This window comes from Saccoglossus kowalevskii, chromosome 18 (genome assembly GCF_978046115.1).
Source record: "Saccoglossus kowalevskii chromosome 18, keSacKowa6.1, whole genome shotgun sequence".
Lineage (NCBI taxonomy): Eukaryota > Metazoa > Hemichordata > Enteropneusta > Harrimaniidae > Saccoglossus > Saccoglossus kowalevskii.
Window position 1 is genome coordinate 13,427,474 of NC_140658.1, and position 22,772 is coordinate 13,450,245.

A 22,772-nucleotide genomic window follows, 5' to 3' on the forward strand; every position below is an offset into this window, starting at 1 on the left:
TTTCAATACAATATGAACAATGGTTTTATTAACATACATAATGCTCAATACATAAATATAAAACAAAGTAAATAAATAAAGAAAAAAATTGTTAGAGACATACTCAAAAAAAAAAGTTAAAATCAACTGTTTACAGTTACATGGTTTTTAATTCTAATGTTCATTGATTGTGCGACTTGTTAGAATGGCCAAAAATTAGCGACATGATAAGAGACATTGCTGAAAACCGAGATGACTAGTGACATAAAATCAGATCCAGTCTATGAATTCTTGTTTTTGTCCTTGTATATTATTTGCTGACACTACAGACTAGAGTGATTCGATGACAATCAGATCACTTTTAATACACTGGTGCTTTATACACAGATTGAGAATTTGTGGGTTCTTAGTACACAAGATATTCTGTAAGTTTACATCAGCAGATCATAGCTTTGTTTTGAAAGTTGTTTCACAGAACGCTTGGCCATTGGCTCGTATGAACCCAAAATTGTCACCAAGCAAGAAGACATTTCAACATTTGCAATGGTGCATCCAATCAAACATTTAAATGCCAAGTCACGGCCATGACAAATGTTATTATCTATTTATAATCCTCCATAAGTAGCTACAAATTGGGAAGAACAAAATGGTGGATTTGATGACATACTGGGACAAAAATATATGTAACTGATGATTTGATTAATATTGTGTTTATAGTGAAAAAGATAAACGCAATTTTTTAGGGAAGTGAAAGAGACGGACGGATTCTGAGTGCCACCCTCCCCACCTCTCCCACATACAATAAACTACTGTCTATGTATAAATCTTCCCCCAAATGAATATCACATCCCCTCCCTTTGTCCGTCCTTGTCACCCTCTTCCAACAAATATGAAATAAGACTAAAGTTCTGTTTCGAATGCGTTACAATTAAATCCAATACCATATTTGCTGTATTAGAATTGCATCTCAAATGCACTACTATGATATACTGGTCCATTTTTATAGCAACACTGAGCCATGCAAATAGCTGTGGGTTAAATAAATCAACCTCATGAATAAGTAACTCAAAGTGGCAGTACATGAATGGACGGATAGTTTCCACACTCCCTAGAATCTATTGAACCCTCCTTGTCTTTTGTTGCCCCAGCTACCACCACCAAATGGATCGCTGCTACCAGAACTGAATCGATCATTATCACTACGGTAGCCACCATAGCCACGGCGACCTCCTCTACCTCCTCTTCCACCGCCACGTCCGCCATTCCTTTCCAGCCAGCTCTTGTACCGCTCTGCCATGGAGACTAATTCATCAGGCACTTCCTGAAACAATCAGATAAAGAGGAAAGTTGCGAGATAGATTGTAGTGATCCATGAAGTTTAACAGCAATACTTTTGAAATTTTCCTAACAAGTTCAAGAATTGGAAACTCTGATTTCAAACCACAGCCATTCAAAACCACTGGCAATTAATCACAAAATGGCTGAACAAATGCTTATTAAAAACTGCATTTTTGCTCTTTCAAAAAGTGATATATTTATCGTTGATTTTAATATTTAAATGCTCAAAATTTCCAGGGGGTGATTAAAATGATTACATTGAACAAAAAGACTACATACAGAATGAATTAAGATTGATAATTTTCTGTTGTTCAGAAATACAGTAACTGAAACTCCTTGTTATACAACACCAAAAATGCTACAAAATTTAATGATTTCACGAAACTTACAATTTACATAATTAAAGCAGTTTCAGCTCTTAACTCCTTGTCTCTATAAAAATATGTCTTTCTAATCAGAATTCAAAAGTAATTAGTACTTATTAATTATTTATTCACTTTAATTGATAATGTGTACATTTCAAATGAACTGTCAGAGATAATGAATTGGAAAATGTAAATATGCTCTACGGTCACACTAGATGCTAATAAATACAATAATAGTTTGGACTACACACTAGACAATTTTTGAGAAATGATTCATGTTTTTATCAACTGCATTTTAAAGGCAATGATAAATGTAAGAGTAGATAAGTCAAAGGATGTGGTCTAATATTTGGGGTATTAAAAACAGTTTTCCACAATTTAATGACTTAATGGCATTTTTTATGCTTGCTGACTCATTTTCATTGCTACAAAATTTTACGATTTTCACTGAAAGTTAGGCCCTCACAAAATCAAAGCAGTTTTAATTTACTTTGAGAAATCAGCACAATATTTTCCTTTCCTGACAAGTAATTTTTAGCACATTGAATTGAACTTGCTATCAGTTTTCACCATTCTTTGACATGGTTTTTAGAGCAAAGGTCAAGGTACAATAAAACACAGATAGTAAAACTGTAAACTCACTATACAAAGTCACCATGTGAATACTGTAAAACATGTCTTTTTCGCGAGCATGTCTTTCTAGCGAATTAAGTGAGACAAGTGATTCGCTAATTCAAGATGTCGCTAATGATTTTATTATAAATTCAAAATGTCGCTAATGATTTGTATACAGTAATCCGGAACATAAAAATCTAGGGTGCTTCCTAATTACACTTGACAGTTTTTCTTTGTTTTTATGGAGGTGATAGCTGCACGTTTGTTTTAGCATACGACAGAAAAGTATTGTGAAAACAGGAAATCAACAATGACAAGAGATTCGCTATATTAAAATCAACATTTCCCTATTACGTCATTTTACCACAATTCGCTAAAATTACATGTCGCTTTTTCAACATGTTTTACAGTATTTATTTTATGCTATACTCTACCTGATTAGCTTCTACCAAAATCTTAATGAGTTTATTCGCCGACTGCCAGTCATTACGTGTCATTAATGTTAATGATATACCAGTACGTCTGAAAATAAAACACCAGTTATGCATATACCCTATTTGTGCTATAATCTGTGCAACTCCAACAGAAGCACAACCACAAGTCAGCTGCTTAGCTTATCCAGTGGGTGGCCGTGTATCAACACAGCTTGTCAATCTGAAATTCGTTTGTTTGAATCCAGGGTGATGCTGCTCAAAAAAACATGAGGGGAAAGATGTACTCTCTACATGAACCATGTGAGAACAGCCATTTTTCTGGTTTGAAAAACAGTCTTTCCTAGTGAGCAGGTTGAGAGCAAAGGAAAATAGTGGACAGAATTATTTGAAAGAAAGAAAGAGTACTTTTCAAGAGAATGCTGAGTGAAGACCATTTGCTATCGAACTGTTAGAATAATATGGTCAGTGGTCTTATACAGGTGGTCACTATGCGCAGGCAGTTATAATATCAAAGTGGTCACTATGTGCAGGTGGTCACTATGCGCAGGCGGTTCTAATATCAAAGTGGTCACTATGTGCAGGTGGTCACTGTGTGCAGGTGGTTCTAATATCAAGGTAGTCACTATGTGCAGGTGGTCACTATGTGCAGGTGGTCACTATGCGCAGGTGGTTCTAATATCAAGGTAGTCACTATGTGCAGGTGGTCACTATGCGCAGGTGGTTCTAATATCAAGGTGGTCACTATGTGCAGGTGGTCACTATGCGCAGGTGCTTCTAATATCAAGGTAGTCACTATGTGCAGGTGGTTCTAATATCAAGGTAGTCACTATGTGCAGGTGGTCACTATGTGCAGGTGGTCACTATGCGCAGGTGCTTCTAATATCAAGGTGGTCACTATGGGCAGATCGTCACTATGGCAGGTGGTCCTTATATATACAGGTGGTCACTATGGGCAGGAGGTCCTTATATACAGGTGGTCACTATGGGCAGATGGTCCTTATATACAGATGGTCACTATGGGCAGGTGGTCACTAATGACAGGTGGGCACTAACGGCCGATGGTCACTATGGCAATTGGTCTTAATATGCAGGTGGTTATTACACTAAAATCAAAATTGGATGAGCAATAAGTGTTGTTCAAGCCTCACAAGCAGTAATATCTGGCAAAACATGGCTTAGGGAAGAGTAGGAAATCAAACTAGCGGTTTACCGCGGTCATTACCGCGGTGGTGGTGGGTGCTCGCCGGTCGACCGCATTTTATGCAAATTTATGCATAGATTCCATGACCCCGGTTTACCGCGGTCGTGTGTGGTAGGCTCGCATGGCAATTTACACCCTATTGTTAAGACTATGAATGGACACAATAGACTGGGAAACTAAAGGTTACTTGCCGCCAAGTTCAAATAATAAAATCGAGTGGTACCAGAAGATTGGAAAAATCGTCTATATTAGTTCGCAGAAGAACACTATTTTATTTTCACGAGTCTTGGTATAACATCGCAAAGCAACCCAGAATAATGTAGACCCCACATAATGTAAAATATTATCACATTATTTTGAATTTACATCATGTATAGTCTCAGGATTTATTTTAAAAGATTAATGTTTCGCGTATACCAATATAATCGGGCGAAGTATAAATTCCGAGTGTAAAACACTCGATGAGAGGCCACAGTTTACGTTACCTCGAGACCATGCACTAAGTAGGAAAAGCAAGCCGAAGTCGAAGAGGGAGTGTCACACACTTGGTGCTACAATATATACTACAACAACTGGGTGATCAGCGAAAAAAATAGCGCACTTCTTGGCGAAACTGACTATAAATCTAATAAACCTTGGCCCAAGTTTAACCCCAAGTCACGCGCTGAACAAGTGGGTTGTTACCTTGGTGACCATTCGCGCTCCGCGCGTTGACCTTTTTATTATACACATCCCATTACGCAAATTTTTACTGGCTCTGCATTGCCTACGTAAAAATTGTTACCGTACTGGCTGTGAATATTTCACCATTGCCGACGTGATAATGCGTTGCCTTCGTAATAATTACGCAAACTTATTTTCCATTGCTTACGTACTGGCTGTGAATATTTCAACTTTGCCGACTTGATAATGCGTTGCCTTTGCAATAATTACGCAAACTTATTTTTTATACCCCTGTCGACCCCTCGAGTCAGGCTGCTATCACCCTTTCTATTTCAGTAATTGACGGTCTGTCACCTCCAACTGATTGAGCGGGCAAATAAATACGCGATAATACCAGACTTAGTTTTTCTACTTTAAAACTGACGGCAAAACACAATACAATCGTCCGGAGCCATCGAACTATGCGACTTAGTCGAAATCACTACTTACTGCCTCAGAGACGGGGCCACAGAATAACTGTTGTTGATAATGATATTGTAAACAAACACGCACACACAAAACATTAAAACCAGAAAAGTCAAGTCAAGAAACAACATTTCAAATAATAATTATGGTTTGACATCTATATCATTTTGAAATAAACTAAATTTCATGTAAATAAAATCCACGCGTTACAATTTACTGTAATTTCAAACTCGGGGCAGCGTACTTGGAACGCAGAGTATTCGATCGCTTACATTTCCAGTGAAAAAAAACAAAACAACGTCCGGTGCTTTTGAACTACGTGCGGTTGGCACAGTAACGGGCAATGACCTCAGCGGTTCACACGCAATGAAATTCTAATCAAGCCAGCTAGCGTTATCGTACGGTATCATAAACTCAATAATTATTCATTCAAAATGCCTTTCACACTCACGAGTACCATGGAACACGAACATGTAACAGAAAAATAACGTCTTTTGTTTAAAAAAGATTCTGTCAACCAAGAATACATGCGCAAGGCAAGATTTGTGAAACGAAACAGAAAATAAATAATCATGTCATTGTCAGTGCAATGCAGACAGCCTGACCTGTTTTGATTAGTTTGCCAGTTTCTCGTTTGCTAGCCATTTTTTCTGGAGTGTGACACAAATGGTGAACATGATACTGCCAACTCAATCAAGAACCAGGATACGGCTTGGATACGCTGAAACTTTGTAAATCGTCCTCTTTTCAATTGTAAACTTTATTCCAGTGTTACGCTAAATACATGTACTAAATACTAAACAAGCGCACATATCGTATTCATTTACAGCATCGGATTTTAAAACAATGACTCGTGGAATCACAAAGAAACTGTTAAGTACGTATTTCACACATTACCGAGGACCGCGGTAGAGACCGGTACAGCGGTAGAGACCCCTAATTATAAGCAGTCCGCGGCTCTCCCCGGCGTTCTGCGGTACACCGCGGTAATGACCGCGGTGCACCGCCCGTTTGATTTCCTACTCTTCCCTTATACACAACACCTAGTTGGTGTTTGAATTTGATGATCACAACCCTTGAAGTGAGGCAACGCCCACACAATGTGTTACAAATGACTAAAACTTACCCAGCTCTACCAGTTCTGCCAACGCGGTGTACATACTCTTCAATGTTATGAGGAAAATCAAAGTTGAATACATGTGTTATGTCTTTGATATCTAGACCCCTGGATGCCACGTCTGTTGCTATCAAGATACGCACAGAACCTAGTGAAAATCAAAGTTGAATACATATGTTATGTCTTTGATATCTAGACCCTTGGATGCCACGTCTGTTGCTATCAAGATATGCACAGAACCTAGTGAAAATCAAAGTTGAATACATGTGTTATGTCTTTGATATCTAGACCCCTGGATGCCACGTCTGTTGCTATCAAGATACGCACAGAACCTAGTGCAAATCAAAGTTGAATACATGTGTTACGTCTTTGATATCTAGACCCCTGGATGCCACAAACCACATGTATCACAATGTAAATTCAGTCATGCTTGGCCCATATACATGACAAATGCTTTGATAGTCAGTACATCCAAGAAATGATCACTTTATTCTGTTTTTTTTTTTTGTATCAAGATACACATAGAACAATGAAAGGAATAAAACTAGATACAATGTAACTTACTATCTTTGAAATCCAGTAACGCTTGTTCCCTGTCCATTTGTTCCCTGCCTCCGTGGATACATTGTACGCTTATATTACGCAAGGAAAAATCACTTGAGATATCATCAGCGCTATTAATAAACAAATGTGATATTCATTATGGGAAGCAGATCACCAAGAATGAGTAGACCCCTACCCTGGCACGGGTGACAAGATAATGGTGTTAAGAATGATGGCAACATAGAATTACCAAAATTATTTGGTTTATGTGGCAAATGTGTAAAAGTCAATGCTTGCATTTTATTACTAAATCTTTAGAAATAACAGTGACTGTTGTATTAGTATATGTAGCACAATACTATTTCCATTTTATGCTTACTTACGTTGTCTTTCGGCCAACAAATATAAGTACTTTATCATCCTCTTCCATTTCATCAATAAACTGTAGTGTCTAGGAAGAAACAAATAAATTTCTATGATTCAGTAGTGGGAAGACGGATATCTACCAGACAAATTATGGATATATTTAAGTTTTCAAGTCACAAAACTTACCCGTGTTCTTTTATCTTCTTCAGCTACGAACTCTACAATTTGTGTTACTGCATGGCAAGCCTAGGAACAAATAAAAACAATACATGCAACTTGAATGTTCATCTAATTTTTGTTACCGTATTTATTCCACTACAGTGTTGCAGGTGTACTGCTAAAAAAAAAACAGGTGGCATACACATCATTCCATTTCATTCTACATTTGTTTCATGTACACTGAAGACATAACAATATCATTTTCTTTACAAGCGATCCACAATTTCATCCATTGTAACAGTACATACGTGTAGCAATACTTTGCCTGCAACAAGACACCTATGTTCCATTAAGCGATATACACTTCTGTGAACAAGAGACTTCACAAGACTACTTACGGCAAGATCCAATGATCCAACATGTACTTGTATAGGGTCCTTCATATAAGAACGAGCAAGACGACGTACACCTTCAGGCCATGTTGCACTAAAGTTTGAAAAAAAAGTGTTATATGTGATCTGTAAATATGGTTTAAGAAAACAGTCTTTACAAATCAGATGAAAGTTTGGGTTTGGAGACTCATAAAAAGCATCTGGTCATAATATCTTATAGTTATTTTACCTTGTCATAATAGTTTGTCTGTCTGGTCTGATATCTAATATAATCTTCATTATCTGTGGTTCAAATCCCATATCAAGCATTCGGTCAGCTTCATCTAGAACCTGTTATGAGAACAATATCAGTATAAGGGCCTGAGTCATGAAACATTACATATAATACATCTCTGGCAGAATCAACATTTCTGCTAGACATGAAAATATGCCACACACGTGATCCACATGACATACATAACGCACACCCAACCCACACGACACGCACGCCCGCCCAACCCACACGACACGCACGCCCAACCCACACGACACTCACCCCACACGACATGCACACTCAACCCACATGACATGCACACCTAACCCACATGACACGCACACCTAACCCACACGACATGCACACCTAACCCACATGACACGCACACCCAATCCACATGACACGCACACCTAACCCACACGACATGCACACCTAACCCACACGACACGCACACCCAACCCAACCCACAAGACATGCACACTCAACCCACATGACATGCACACCTAACCCACATGACACGCACACCCAACCCACATGACACGCACACCCAACCCACACGACACGCATACCCAACCCACACGACACGCATGCCCAACCCACACAACATGCACACCCAACCCACATGACATGCACACCCAACCCACATGACACGCACACCTAACCCACACGACATGCACACCTAACCCACATGACACGCACACCCACCCCACATGACACGCACACCCAACCCACATGACATGCATACCCAATTCACATGACATGCTAACCCAGTCCACGTAACATACCAAACCACACCAAACCACACAACACGACACACACACCCAACCCACACAACATACATACCCAACCCACATGGCATGCATAACCAGGCCACATGATATGCACACCCAGGTCATATGACATGCATACCCAGGCCACAAGACATGCATACCCAGGTCACATGACATGCCATGCATAACCCACATGATATGCCAATACATAATTTACATGAGTGATGATGCTCACCAGATAAGTAATACTGCTAACATTGATGACACCAGCTTGTATTAAATCATTCAGCCTCCCAGGAGTAGCTAGCCATAAACAAGAACAACATGAAACAAGATTAAATTGTTTGCATGAATTTCTAATATGCAGGAAAAGTTAAAGGGCAGTGGTCACCCCCACAGCACATGGTTAAAGGGCAGTGGTCACCCCCACAGCACATGGTTAAAGGGCAGTGGTCACCCCACAGCACATGGTTAAAGGGCAGTGGTCACCCCCACAGCACATGGTTAAAGTTCATGCATCGCTATGAGTCCCGCATCGCTATGAGTCCCACATCGTACAGGATGTGGCGCCACAGCTACTGCCTATCAAAGATCAAAAGAAAACTTACCTATTATGATCTCTACCCCTTTGTTGATTATATTGATTTGGTCCTTTCTGTTAGCACCACCATAAACACAACAACTAAAAAAACAAAATCAGAAGAGTAACGACATGATGAAACACAGGAATGAAATTGAGGCATTAATAAAATAGCATGCTTCAATATTGCACATGTATAATAAATGGTACATGTTATAAATTGAATGTTATACTGACCCCTTTATTCCCCTATAGTGGTACTTATTACATTCCATTTCTATCTGCAATGCAAGCTCTCTGGTCGGTGACAATATCAGCACATTAGGACCACCACGTTCTGAGCGAGGACTGAAAAAACAAATATTTATTCACAAATCAAAGGATTGTAGTAGCAGTGATTATATTACGCACTATATCTGAGGTTGTTAACTATGGCTTTCCAATAATATGAAGTTATCATGATAGCAATATTTGTGATGCTAATTTGTCGATACCACTTTTGCTCACATGACCTATTGCTCATGCTAACTGTAAACCTACTACCCTTGTACTAATGTATTGGAACGCATAGTATGAATCACTACAGTTGTATTCACAAGTTAAATTGCTACAGATAACTTTACATAACTTGCAAATTGCTATTGACTGTGCAGCTCTAGTCAAGGTGTAACATTCAGAGTTGATGAAGAGAAACGTTGGCCACAACTGGGTTTAACCTATAACATCAACCACAGCAGGTAGAGCCTCCATCAACTGAGCTATTGTGGATTCTGATGCAAGTTCTTGGCAAATGAAGACATTAAAATAGTCATTTCAGTGTCACGTGGTATGAGCACTGAATTATCCATAAGCAGCTGACAGTCTACAATTGACTTTTTGTATTTGCGTAAATTAATTTATAATCAGCGTTATGCATGGGGCAATGAAAACTGCACACTGATATTCATATTTTATGGTTTTTCGTGGTGTAAGTCTGAAACACTCACTCAATAGTTTACAGTTTTAAACCCACAGTATGAGTTTCGTCATGCAATTTTCTTCACCTAAACTTTGGTTTTATATACACCTTATCCTGTTTTTTGCAAAACCAACAAGGATTTGTCACTAAATCAGTTCACAGCTTATTACATTTGTTCATTGATGAAAGTCAGAAAATCAGAAAAACTCATCTTAAATTTAAAAAAAAAACAATGTTCTAGCAGTTTACAATAAATAAGCAGTATGACACAATTTGGGTACTTACACAGGTTGCAGATCAATGTGTATCAATGCTGGTAGAAGGAATGCTAATGTTTTACCAGTTCCAGTCTGAGCTATACCAATCAGATCCAGACCTTGTAGAGCCACTGGCCAGCCTTGAGCCTGCAGACAATAGACAAAGACAATGTATACACAAGCTGGAACACTGCAGTAACAATAACTCAATCTTAGCGAGTTTGTACAGTAAAATCAGTAACATATTATTTATATTATTACAATTCGATTTAAAAGGCAGGTCTTTACCATTTTAAGACAAACACAATGTAAAAACATACTTGAATACAACAATATTTCAATCTTAGCCAATATTGTCACATGTACTGTCAAATTTGTATTAGAAGCTGCGGCTTCTATTAAAATACATGTAATACAATGCAACAGAGAAGATGCACCTTCTATTAGAACATCTACACATATGAGAAATGGGGAAATTTTGGTTGTCAATTTTTCAAAAAGAAAAAAAAAAGAATTTTATAGTAGAACATGTATATCACACATATATATATACATCATTTAGTTTTCACGTTGACTGTCTAGTTCATTGTCGATATAGGAATTCACGTTAGTCACGCCGTTTCATGATAAACATTCTACTCATAAATATGCATTAAAACATAAATTTGATTCTAAATTAGGCACTAGAAACGACTAGAATATTCCAGTCATAAATTAAAATACTTGCAGCAATCTCTAATTCATTGAATTCCATCGATACTAATTTACCTGAATCGGTGACGGGGTCTTGAACTTCTGTTTATATATTTCATCTAAAATATCAGCTATAAATGAACAAAAATGTCATTAAATTAACACACAATTTTAACATATAGTAATTTTATAATAATCGAAGATGATAAACTGGGATCTTACGGTAATGCTCAAATGCCTCTTCAAATGTTTTCACTGGATTTGGTATATTTCTTGGATTCTCACACAGGTCACTCACAGATATATCCATATTATCCCGCCTGTAAACATATTTATATGATTAATATACGCAAAAGTTTCTAAAAAAAAAATTCTATAAATAGACTTTGATTTCCAATTTACACACCTAAACTCTTCCGCCTCTTCAGGTGTCATTTCTGCCACAGAGGGCGCTTCAATATAGAAATTTTTCTTCAATGTTGGAAGACCTGGAAAAAAATTTAAAAGAATTACATGTATATGAGAAGTACATTTCTCCTTTATATCGATATCAAATAGTGATGAAACTGTCAAAAAATGAAAGATGTTGTCACAGTATAAAAGGACAATTAGTAGTATAATAAATGCATTCACTGTCAGAAACACAACCCCAATGAAAAGGCATAAATAAAATAATGAAAACGGAGCAAAAGTCAAACATGAACGTTGTACCAAGTGATTAACATACAATATACGTTTGAGAATATACAGCGAGACTAATCAAGCATCAGTGCAGTTTAAGAGGGAATGATGTTTCTATTAAAGGAATAGCAGTTTTAATTGCACAAGAAACTTTAGTTTTGAGAGAGAAACAAAGGGTAGGGTTGGTGGTATTTTAGGGGGTATATATTTGATTGGTTTGCTTAAATTTCAGCATGGTTTGAATTTTGTTAAAATAGTAGCGACATATTAAACTCTGCACTCCCAACGATAAGGTATGAAATTATTATAACAATAACTCCTGACATTTGACTGTATAGTGGTCCAGTGGTACACGTATCTACTAATTAAAACTGGTTTCTTGTTTTATTATATGCTTTGCTTATTATCTGCTTGAGGGAGGAGATGCTAATGGCCGGAACCCCCTTGTGATGAACACAGAGGCGTGATCATTAGAGTTGAAAGGGCACTCACTTTAAACACCAAATTTGATAAAAATGTCTCAACATAAACAAATAATTTGGGGTATACATGTATCAGCTGGCACTAAGCTAAAATCTTTAGGCATCAAGGGAATTTGGCTTTAATATATCTGTACTAGAGGCTCAAACCCTGGAAAAGTCAAGTGATTTGATTAGTTTCCGATGAACATCAGCAGGTTGGTAAAACATCAACTGATATAGCACAAAGCTATAAATGTAGGGGCATACATTGCCTCAAAATACTAAGAAGTGTAGTCACTTACCAGCCCATTTTCTTGCTTCATTTTCTGCTCTCTCGCTGTGAACTTTTTTCCAGTCAATTCTAGGTCTGTGAAAAATTATATACGATACTGTTTTTGATATTGGTAAACTGGCTTCAAGTCTAATTATAGACTTTATTAGAAGATGGACATGCATTCGTGGAAAACATTAAAAAGAAATGGATTTTTGTTTTGTGCATGACGAGTAGGAAATTGACAGTTTTATTAACTGCTGACAGCAAAACGACCTTTATGTACTTCATGGTGTAGTAGCTAGAACAAAGATAGTATTGTAAAATCTGTATTAGAAGCCGCATCCCTGATATAAGTCGCACCCAGTATTTTTGTATAATTGAGAACCAAAAATTCATCATTTCTCATATGTGTAGATGCTCTAATAGAAGCCGCATCCTCTCTGTTGCATTGTACCATTTTAATAGAAGCCGTGGTTTCTAACACAGATTTTACAGTAGTAACTAGTATACTGATTTCAAGAAACTGAGAAAGCAGATGTTCTCAAATCATAACTTTGTTTTGTTTTATATCTTCTTTTCCACCAAACAGATCTAATATTATATGTAAACACATTACCTGTGGAAAGCTTTCATGAATAGTCAAAATAAATAAGAAAACATAGCGTCAACAGGTGATGTATTTTGGAAAAGTTTCAAAATTTTGGATTTTTGGGGCCCAAAAATTTGTACCCTATTTTATATGAATCATGCAACATGTGCTCGTTTTTATTTATGCTCCACAATGTCCTACAACAATAGGATTATATACTAGTAGCAGTAGAATATGATTCACCTTTCTCGTGGTAATTCATCATCCATACTGTCCCCTAAAAGCAATAAATACAAGATTGTAAGTATCTGTAATATTCCGTATGGTTACTTCATCACCAAACCAAACCACTCAAGACAAGTTTCAAGACAATATCAATTACAGCTATAACACTCATGATTTGAAAACAAAAATCTGGTGGGAACTCTTTGAGTCAACTTTCACTACCATGCACAAAATTACCTCTTATTCTGCCCTTCCTATGTACTATTACATTGACTTGACCAGATAAATGTTAAACAACATAAATTTTCTCACAAAGCTGAAAACTTCAAAAGCTCTCTGGCAGGTTCCCAGTTCCTTAAAATTGCATTCTGGGATTAGTTATATAGATTTATTGGGGTCTTCAACTATTATATGAACTGTTTGGTGGACTGAATTTGTACAAATTGCAGGGAACACACATAATTGCAAAAAATGATGAAAGAGCAATGATATTCAATGACTGAGCATTGGTGATTTTTTTAGGCATTTGATTGTTTCCCCAAATCTTATAGTGTTCCACAACACAAGGATTGTATGTTCTATGTTGTATGTTCTACAAAGTATTCAGACAGTTCCCGACATTGAATGTCACTGTTGTCTCTACCGACTTTTTTTTTTGTATGTGCAAATTGCAAGTGCGAGTGATGACACATAGTGCATATTTGCCACAGAAGTCATATTCATGTTTGCGACTACATGACAGGGCTGTGCGGCAATCGTCCTATCAAATGTCAATTTTATGCGCTATCCTGGCGTCAACCAGGCTCGGTAGAACACAAGCACCTGTGGACTTTAACCAAGGATCCCCCAAAGTTGCATTCATTAGTGAATGAATCTCGGCCAGTGGAATTAGCCTTCCCATTGAGTCTGTGGCACACTCACCCAGGGTCAGGGTCAACCCTTTTGATGTTCAGCCTAAGGTAGGATATGAACTTGGGTCTATCGATCAAGAATCTGATGCGACAACCACTATGCTACCAGTGACCGGTACCGGTATCAAACTCCTGACCTACAATGTGTATATACTGATGAAATACTAACTTTGAATCTGTATAATAGTAGTCTTGGGTTTTAAAAGTTCCTTTATTAACTCCTCTGCTTTCCTGGAACTGTCTTCACTTCCAATCAGGTAGACAGGAGTCTCACAATTGTCAGCATTGTCCTGGTCAATCTGAATTACAATCAATATTTCTAAATAAAGTAAAGGGTGAACATGTGAGCGGCCATACGGACCGAGATTGAAATCCAGATAAATTTAGAAGATTCCCAATAAATAACCGCTAATTTTAAATTTCTCACTTGAATCCCAACAAAATTGATAAAATTGAAAGATTTAGCAAGCATTTGCATGGCTTTGTGAACAGCGTTTAAAACTACGATCTGTTGCTGTGTTACTAGCACACAGACATGCCAGAGTTTCCAATAACTCTTCACCTGTCACCAATAGCAGATTTTATTTAGATTCGGCTACAATACATTGTGTTACTTTTGCAACCAATGGATAAGCCAAATTATAAACCAGGAATTATTCTGCAAAAATGCTCATCATTTAAAAACATGCCAATACCCACAGAAATGTAAATTAAACATTGCAAACATTTTGCTTGATATGAAGTGTATGTTACAAAAAATACTTGTTTTGTAATATGCTCATGATCAGTTTTATTGTAAAAAGTGCAATATAGGTTAATAAATTATTATTATTATTATTATATAGTATACACATTTCTGAAGATGCTAAATCACAGTATGAAATTTGCTAAGCAAATTGATGTAGCACAAGCGACTATGGCTAATTTAGTGGAATCCCAGAATGCATATTATGATTATTCTAAAGCACATTTTTGCTGAGAATCTTGATCGGAATTCGTAATACCTCAGTCGTTACAGGCTCTACTCAGACTCTACTCAGACTCTACTCAGACTCTTCTCAGACTCTTCTCAGACTCTTCTCAGACTCTACTCAGACTCTACTCAGACTCTACTCAGACTCTACTCAGACTCAGAATGTATTGTAAAAAGAAAACGCAGTTGTTAAATTTGGTGATCAGTTTGGTATAATAGAAAGCATTTAAATAACCTTTAAAATAACCTGTGGTCTGCGCATGCACCTTGGTAGGACGTGTCTCACGTCGGCTCTCCGTTCCAAGTAAAACTACCGTAAAATCTGTATTAGAAGCCGCATCCCTAATAGAAGTCGCACCCATTCTTTTTGAATAATTGAGAACCAAAAATTCGTCATTTCTCATATGTGTAGATGCTCTAATAGAAGCCTCATCCCCTCTATTGCATTGTACCATTTTAATAGAAGCCGCGGTTTCTAATACAGATTTTACAGTAATCCTGTTTTTCTGCAAATTTTACTGTGCAAAATGCGTTGCGATGACTGTCGTAAAACCCGTGGAGTGAAGCTATGCCAAGGGGATTTGAATTAGTGCAAAAAGTGTGAAAACCAAAGATTTCCACTCAACCAAGATCCAGTGCTATCACCGGCTACCAATATGGCGGACAGAAGCACAACTGGGAGCCCATCAATAGACCTACCAACAACACCTTCACTCGTTGAGTGAAACAAAAGAGGAACTCGCAACACTGCAACAATACTCGCGCAGAAACAACCTAGAAATTTCAGGCATACCTGTGACCGATGTCGAGAACACTGATAACATTGCAGTCAAGGTAGCGGAGGTCGTTGGTGTCACCATCACATCCAACGACATTGATATATCACATCGACTCCATGCAAAAACACAAACAACCGTCCATCAACAATTATAGTAAAATTTATGAGGCGCACAACAAGAAATGAAATCTACGATGCCAGGAAAAATCTAAAGGGAAAGAACACTCGCGACATTGGTTTTGAAGAAGCAGCGCCGATCTACATAAACAAAAACCTCACCAAAGAAAATAAGGAACTATTTTATAATGCAAACAAACAACGTAAATCCAAAGAGTGGAGGTTTATATGGTCGATGAATGGAAAAATATTCGTCAAAAAGAACATTGGAGATCCTGCAGTCCGTATAACCAAGCTCGCTGATGTCCAGCGCATAATGTAATTAGTTTTTGTACTTTAATTGCTGTCTATCACCATTTTAATGGATACCCATGTAAATAGAAACACTAATCATAATAATCGCAACAGCCAATCTTTCTCAGTTGAACAGTTTATTCATAATATTTCACTAAACCCGTGTTCTTTCATGCATTTCAACATCAGATCCCTTAGAAAACACTACGATGAATTAATTTCCTTTTTGAATATTACAAAACAAAGCTCTTTATTTTTGGGATTAACTGAAACATGGTTGCATTCGACTTCTAATTCTTCCCTCTACAACATGCCATCATACACTCTAGTTACAAGCAATCGACAACACTCACAGGGTGGAGGTGTTGCATTGTATATACACAGCTCTCTGTCCTTTGAAAGCGCAGATACAATAAAAATTATGCACTGTGAATTGATGCTTGTGGAAACTACCATTATTAACAAAAGGTTGGTTGTAGATGTTAATTACCGCAAACCAAACATTCCCTACCACGAATTCTTAATTAGCTTGGAAGAATGTCTTGACCAGTTGTCGACCAAAGGTAAATCATGTATTCTTCTCGGCGATTTTAACATTGACACATCCACTAACTCCCCATCTGCTACTAATTATCTTGCACTTATAATTTCAAATCAAATACACATCAAATACTACCATTGATCACCTGTTAACTAATATCTCCGACTCTTTTATTGAGTGTGGGGTTATCGAAAGCGATGTTACTGATCACTATCCGATCTTTGGCACCATAAAAAACCTACATCACATATTCAAATTGAAATCTACATCTGGCATTTTCGATTTTTACAATTACAACTCGGAAGCATTTTTGAGCGATTTAGGCAAAGTCTCTTGGCAACCCGTATATGACTGTTTGGATCCTAACAAAGTGTATAACACATTCTATGACATTTTCCACACTATTTCCTCTGAGCACCTGAAGAAAAAAAGAGCTAACATGAACAAAAAACATGCCAATAAGCCATGGCTGTGGAAAGGTTTGCTAAAATCAACCAAAACTAAATATAAACTTTTCACAAAAATGAAAAAAAATCCACATAATATCCAGATACGCACTTACTATAGAAAGTAAAGGAATCTTCTATGTAAACTGCTCAAAGTGGCAAAGAAACGTTACTACACTAATAAATTAAACTCTGCTAACAATAATAAGAAATGGCAGGTGATCAATGAAATTTTCAATAAAACCACTAATAACATTTCACAAAAGCTCATCACTGCTGATGACAACATTCTAACTAACAACACCGATATCGCCGAAGAATTTGTCAAATTCTTTACTAATATTGGGCCGAATCTAGCTGCTAACTAACAACAGTGATCATCACAAATATCTCAATAGATGCCAGTCTAATTCATTCTTTTTCCATCCTGTTTCTGAGTATGACGTTTTCACCGAGATCAATCATTTAGACCCAAAAAAGTCTGTTGGTTACGATCTAATCCACTCAAAACTTGTAATTCAGTCGTCTTTCATTATCTCAGTTCCCCTTGCTCACATCATTAACTGCTCATTTATAAAAGGTATTTTCCCAGATAAGCTAAAAATGGCCAAGATTACTCCAGTATTTAAACGAGGATCCAGCACATATGTGGGAAATTACAGGCCTATTTCGATTCTTCCTGTCATTAGCAAAGTTTTTGAGACAATTGTCGGCAAACAAATAACTAATTACTTAGAAAAATTTGAAATACTCCAAAAATTCCAGTATGGTTTTCGGAAAAAAACAATACTAAACGGGCCCTGGCTGACTTGGTCAAAGACATAGCTACAAATCTGGACAGTGGATATATCACTATTGGTATATTTATTGACCTGAAAAAAGCATTTGATACCATTGACCATAGCATATTAACCAGTAAACTCGAAAATTATGGATTTAGGGGTACAGTACCCTGGTGGTTTACAAACTACCTCTCCGATCGCAAACAGTATGTTGTAATTGACACGAGCACTTCGCCCCCCAGAAATATATTCTGAGGTGTTCCACAGGGATCAATTCTCGGCCCAATTTTATTTCTCTTGTATATAAATAATATTGCTAACTCTTCTAGCGTCTTCAATTGTCGCCTTTTTGTGGACGACACAAACCTTTTCAAAGTTTTTAGAAATAATGTTATTGATCTCAACAACATTAACATTGAATTCCAGAAGGTGTGCAACTGGTGCAATGCAAATAAATTAACCATCAACACAGACAAAACTAATTATATGTTCATTAAAACACCCCAGAAAGCAATTCATACTTGTGGTAACGTTAAGGTCCAAAATAAAACTATAGAGGGCGTCTCGTCTACAAAGTACTTGGGTGTGACAATTGATAATACATTTAATTGGAAACAACACGTAGAACAAATTTGTAAAACTATTTCACCTAAAATTGGTATTTTGTCTAAACTCCGTCATTTTGTCCCACGATCTATTCTTATCCTGCTTTACAACTCTCTCATTTTACCACATATTACTTACTGTATTGAAATATGGGGTAACACCTACAAAACCTTTCTTGACAAAATTCTACTACTCCAGAAAAAAATTGTTCGCTTGATAACGTTTTCAGATTTTCGTGCCCCCACAGCCCTTCTATTTAAAAAACTAAATATTTTAGACATCTATAAACTCAGTAAGTTTCACACCTGTCTGTTTGTTTTTGATCTTAATAAGAATTCGTTTGCCCATATGGTTGACCACTACTTTAAACCTTTTCCTCATACATGTAACTATGCAACACGTCAAGCTAGTAGTTCCAATTATTATATTCCTAGAATGAATCTTACAGTACTACTAATCAACACAGTATCACCTATACAGCAGCAAAAAACTGGAACTCACTTCCTGATTCCATAAAAATTATCAAAAGCAGATACGTATTTAAAAATACGTTAAAACTGTATCTCATGAATGTGTAAACGTACCATGTTCAAAAGTCTGTATATAATTATTTTTCATTTATCTTTAAGTTAAGTATGCTATGCATTTAAATAATAACATCGGTATTATGGGGCCACAGACTAGGGTAGTTTGTATGAACTATATCTGTGGTCCTCACCAGAATTACTGCTATTATAATTATTATTATTGTGTATATTATTTATTATATATTTTCTGGTGAAATAAAACAAACTCAACTCAACTCAACTCAACAACTCAACTCAACTCAACTCAACTCAACTCAACAACTCAACTCAACTCAACTCAACAACTCAACTCAATTCAACTCAACTCAATTCAACTCAACAACTCAACTCAACAACTCAACTCAACTCAACTCAACAACTCAACTCAACTCAACAACTCAACTCAACTCAACTCAACTCAACTCAACTCAACTCTGCTGTGGCTGATGTTTAGGGTTTGAATCCCACCCTTGGCCAACTACCAGTATTTTAATAGTTGAAAATGGAACATATCTAACAGTTACTGTAAAAGGGTTAATTATTGCTTATTTCGCTGACTGGTAAATGCGCTAAATTAAAACCCAATGAATATATAAAATTTAGCATAGAACACGTTATCTAAATGATAAAACCGTGAATTTAAAACCCACTGAATATGCGAAATTTAAACCCAGTGAAAATTACTCATTTCACAGGATGTAGCTATGTCACTGCTGATTTATAAGTTAAAGGGGAACCGCTCAATCCCATGGATTGCACCAAAGAATCATGGGACACTATTGTTTATGTTGTTTACAATGTTAATCTCTCTTTTGTTATCCATTGTTAATTTAATCCAGAAAGTAAATTTGTTGTGAGATTAGGCTTAACTGGAAGGTGCCCCTTTAAGTACACTGTATTTGAAGTGATTAACTCTGCATACTTGTACAAATACACAACAGTAGCAGTTTGCGATCTGCATCTACATAAAGAGTCACATGCAACAGAAACATGGTTTCACCTGGAAGCCTCTTTCTCAGTCTCTCCCACAGGAAAAGAATGCAACATTTCTTCTTCTGTGAATAGCATTACAAATGTACGGAAGTGCACCGTATACCGCATAACATTCCTATTGACACAGTACATGTACAAACAGTGAACACGTCTGGATAAATATAATATTCCTTACTTTGATTCTAACACCGCTGGATTCCTGTAATTCTCGTATTGTACTGCCACCTCGACCTGAAAAACAGTAATATGCACATATTATAAAGTATTATTATACATCTGTCACCACAAGTTGCAGCGTGCTGTAATTCTGCGCTATTTTACAAGGTATTTTTGTCCTACCATATAAGGAAATGAATTTTCAAATATGGAATGATTACGCACTTAAGTGTATAAAAACAAACATGGCTGCCACCAGGGTTAGACCAGACTTCACATAAACAAGTTTGCTGATTCTGTTCCAAACTTTTGGATTTCGGCACTCCCATGATGTATCCTTCTTGGAAGGAAAAAATGTACAATAACAAGGTTATCACGAGGATACCTCAAAGTATGTACTCAGACAGTACGTCATCACATCGACCTCCGCTACGCGCAGGTCGATACTCCCGCTGTACTGTATTCAAGCATACTTTGAGGCATTATCGTAATAACCTCATAATATACATCCAGCACCAACAACAATAGAAATTATTCTTTCCTAAAATGATGTTTAAGCAGGATTCATTGAACGTTCAAATTTTCTATATATATGGGGTAAACTCATCGCCAAATGACGCTTAATGATGTCACGTTTCTTTGTTTATATTGTTTCTTTGTTTATATTGTTTATTATTGACAGAAATAGTCAATAGATGCAAATCTTTGCACATTTCAAAAACAATTTTAGTATATTATAATCTCTCATTAAATTATTACTACAAGGTGGAAAAAGAGTCATCAAGAGAATACTGCAAAGTATGCACTTGGGCAGTACAGGATCACATCAACTTTCGCTAAGAGTCACTATTTATGATCTCAGTACTGCTTTCTCCTGGTTTGAAATTCACAGGTCTGTGAAAGAATTTATTTAGATATTCTAGGTAACTTTACCCACTCACTAGGTTAATTTAAAACCATTCTGCTAGCAGAGAAATAAAACCCAAATAACAATACTTATATAGGACATATATGATCACAATGGGATGATAACTTGTGAGGATTGCATGGAAAAAATACTGGCCCTGATGGTAAGTTGCTGGCCCAAAAATAAACATGACAACCAGTTCTTTCACAGAGTCACTTATTTACATTAGCACTTTTAGTGATGTTGTGGTTCTCTCGCTTTGCAAACCCCATCTTTTGAATCTTTGGTAACTTCACAGTATCGACAAAGATTACTGTAAAACCAATTATTTTCATTGACATTTAATTTCACTATTTTGATGCTTTGAGCACATTCACTGTGTTTTAATTTCAAGAATTTTTGCAAGGAAACAATGAGTTTTATTGTTATTTTACATGTTCACATAAGATTTCATTTAGCGGATTTTACTTATCGGCGAAAATAGCAAAATTAAAACCCAGTGAACTTGTAATGCATTTACGGTACTTTGGTTACAAGTGATAATATTGTCAGTGGGTTTGTTTATTTACTAATCCAAGCAGCATACACAAATATATTGACTGTGAAACCACATTTGTATTTGAACTACCAGTAAAAACAGTTGTTACATTTCCTGGTACATTTCGAAACTGTTGCCCACCCCCCGTCTTTATGAAACAAGAAATACTAGTATTATAAGGCACTTACCGATGATTTTTCCGACTTCGGAATTTTGTACGTGAATTGTTTTGGCATTTGACCCATCACGGGATCGTGACCCGAATCCACCACGCTGGCTCCCAAAACCAGCACCGCGATCGAACCCTTGTCCTCGCCCACGGAACTGTGATCCACCAGACTGGCCGTATTCTCTTGGCCGAATATAGTCTGGTGTCGAGCAGTCCGAACTGTCCGGCTGAGGGTCCCTCCAGTTTTTAAAACTATCTGAACGATTTTGGCCTGAGTTCAAACCATTCCATGACGACGAAGTCCTTCGACGCAAGCCTCGACCAAATGCGCCACGGCTACCCCGGCTACCTCCGTATCCTGAAGTCTGTGGAGTTTCATCATAACCACCACCGTATACTGCTGTATCACTGGATATTTCCTCCTCCCAGTCGCTCATTGTGCAACGGAAAATACAGAGATTGGTCAAGCAAGAAAAACAAAGACGTCCACACAATCACAAACTTCCAGTCAATAATTCAAACTTCCGGCCGGCAGCATGGGATTGCCTCGATATGGATACTCTATGAGGGCGCTCTGACAGTGATACAAACTTTAACAAAGCCACATATTGTTCATT

The 22,772-nt window shown here is 37.1% G+C and overlaps 1 protein-coding gene across 1 annotated transcript; it reads right to left on the reverse strand.

Moving 5' to 3' along the window:
* LOC102806865 (putative ATP-dependent RNA helicase DDX43) lies at positions 1-22,689 on the reverse strand. Its single transcript, XM_085493435.1, has 20 exons — positions 22,175-22,689; positions 20,561-20,616; positions 14,459-14,588; positions 13,397-13,430; positions 12,593-12,657; positions 11,555-11,636; positions 11,371-11,468; positions 11,224-11,279; positions 10,484-10,602; positions 9,478-9,588; positions 9,269-9,342; positions 8,896-8,963; positions 7,867-7,967; positions 7,644-7,731; positions 7,273-7,332; positions 7,104-7,171; positions 6,742-6,851; positions 6,187-6,325; positions 2,732-2,819; positions 1-1,300 (listed from the first exon to the last, which is right to left on the reverse strand). Exons 1-20 carry the CDS (start codon positions 22,590-22,592, stop codon positions 1,088-1,090), a joined length of 2,178 nt encoding a protein of 725 aa, XP_085349561.1. The 5' UTR covers positions 22,593-22,689; the 3' UTR covers positions 1-1,087.
* Between the last annotated feature and the right edge of the window lie 83 nt (positions 22,690-22,772).

Excerpts from the sequence above, each read along its gene's own strand:
- LOC102806865 (XM_085493435.1), bottom strand. The coding sequence starts at position 22,592 with ATGAGCGACTGGGAGGAGGAAATATCCAGTGATACAGCAGTATACGGT. Across the intron at positions 9,589-10,483 it reads CACATTGATCTGCAACCTGT|TCCTCGCTCAGAACGTGGTG; the intron begins GTAAGTACCCAA and ends TTGTTTTTTCAG. Across the intron at positions 6,852-7,103 it reads TTTGTTGGCCGAAAGACAAC|CGCTGATGATATCTCAAGTG; the intron begins GTAAGTAAGCAT and ends GTTTATTAATAG.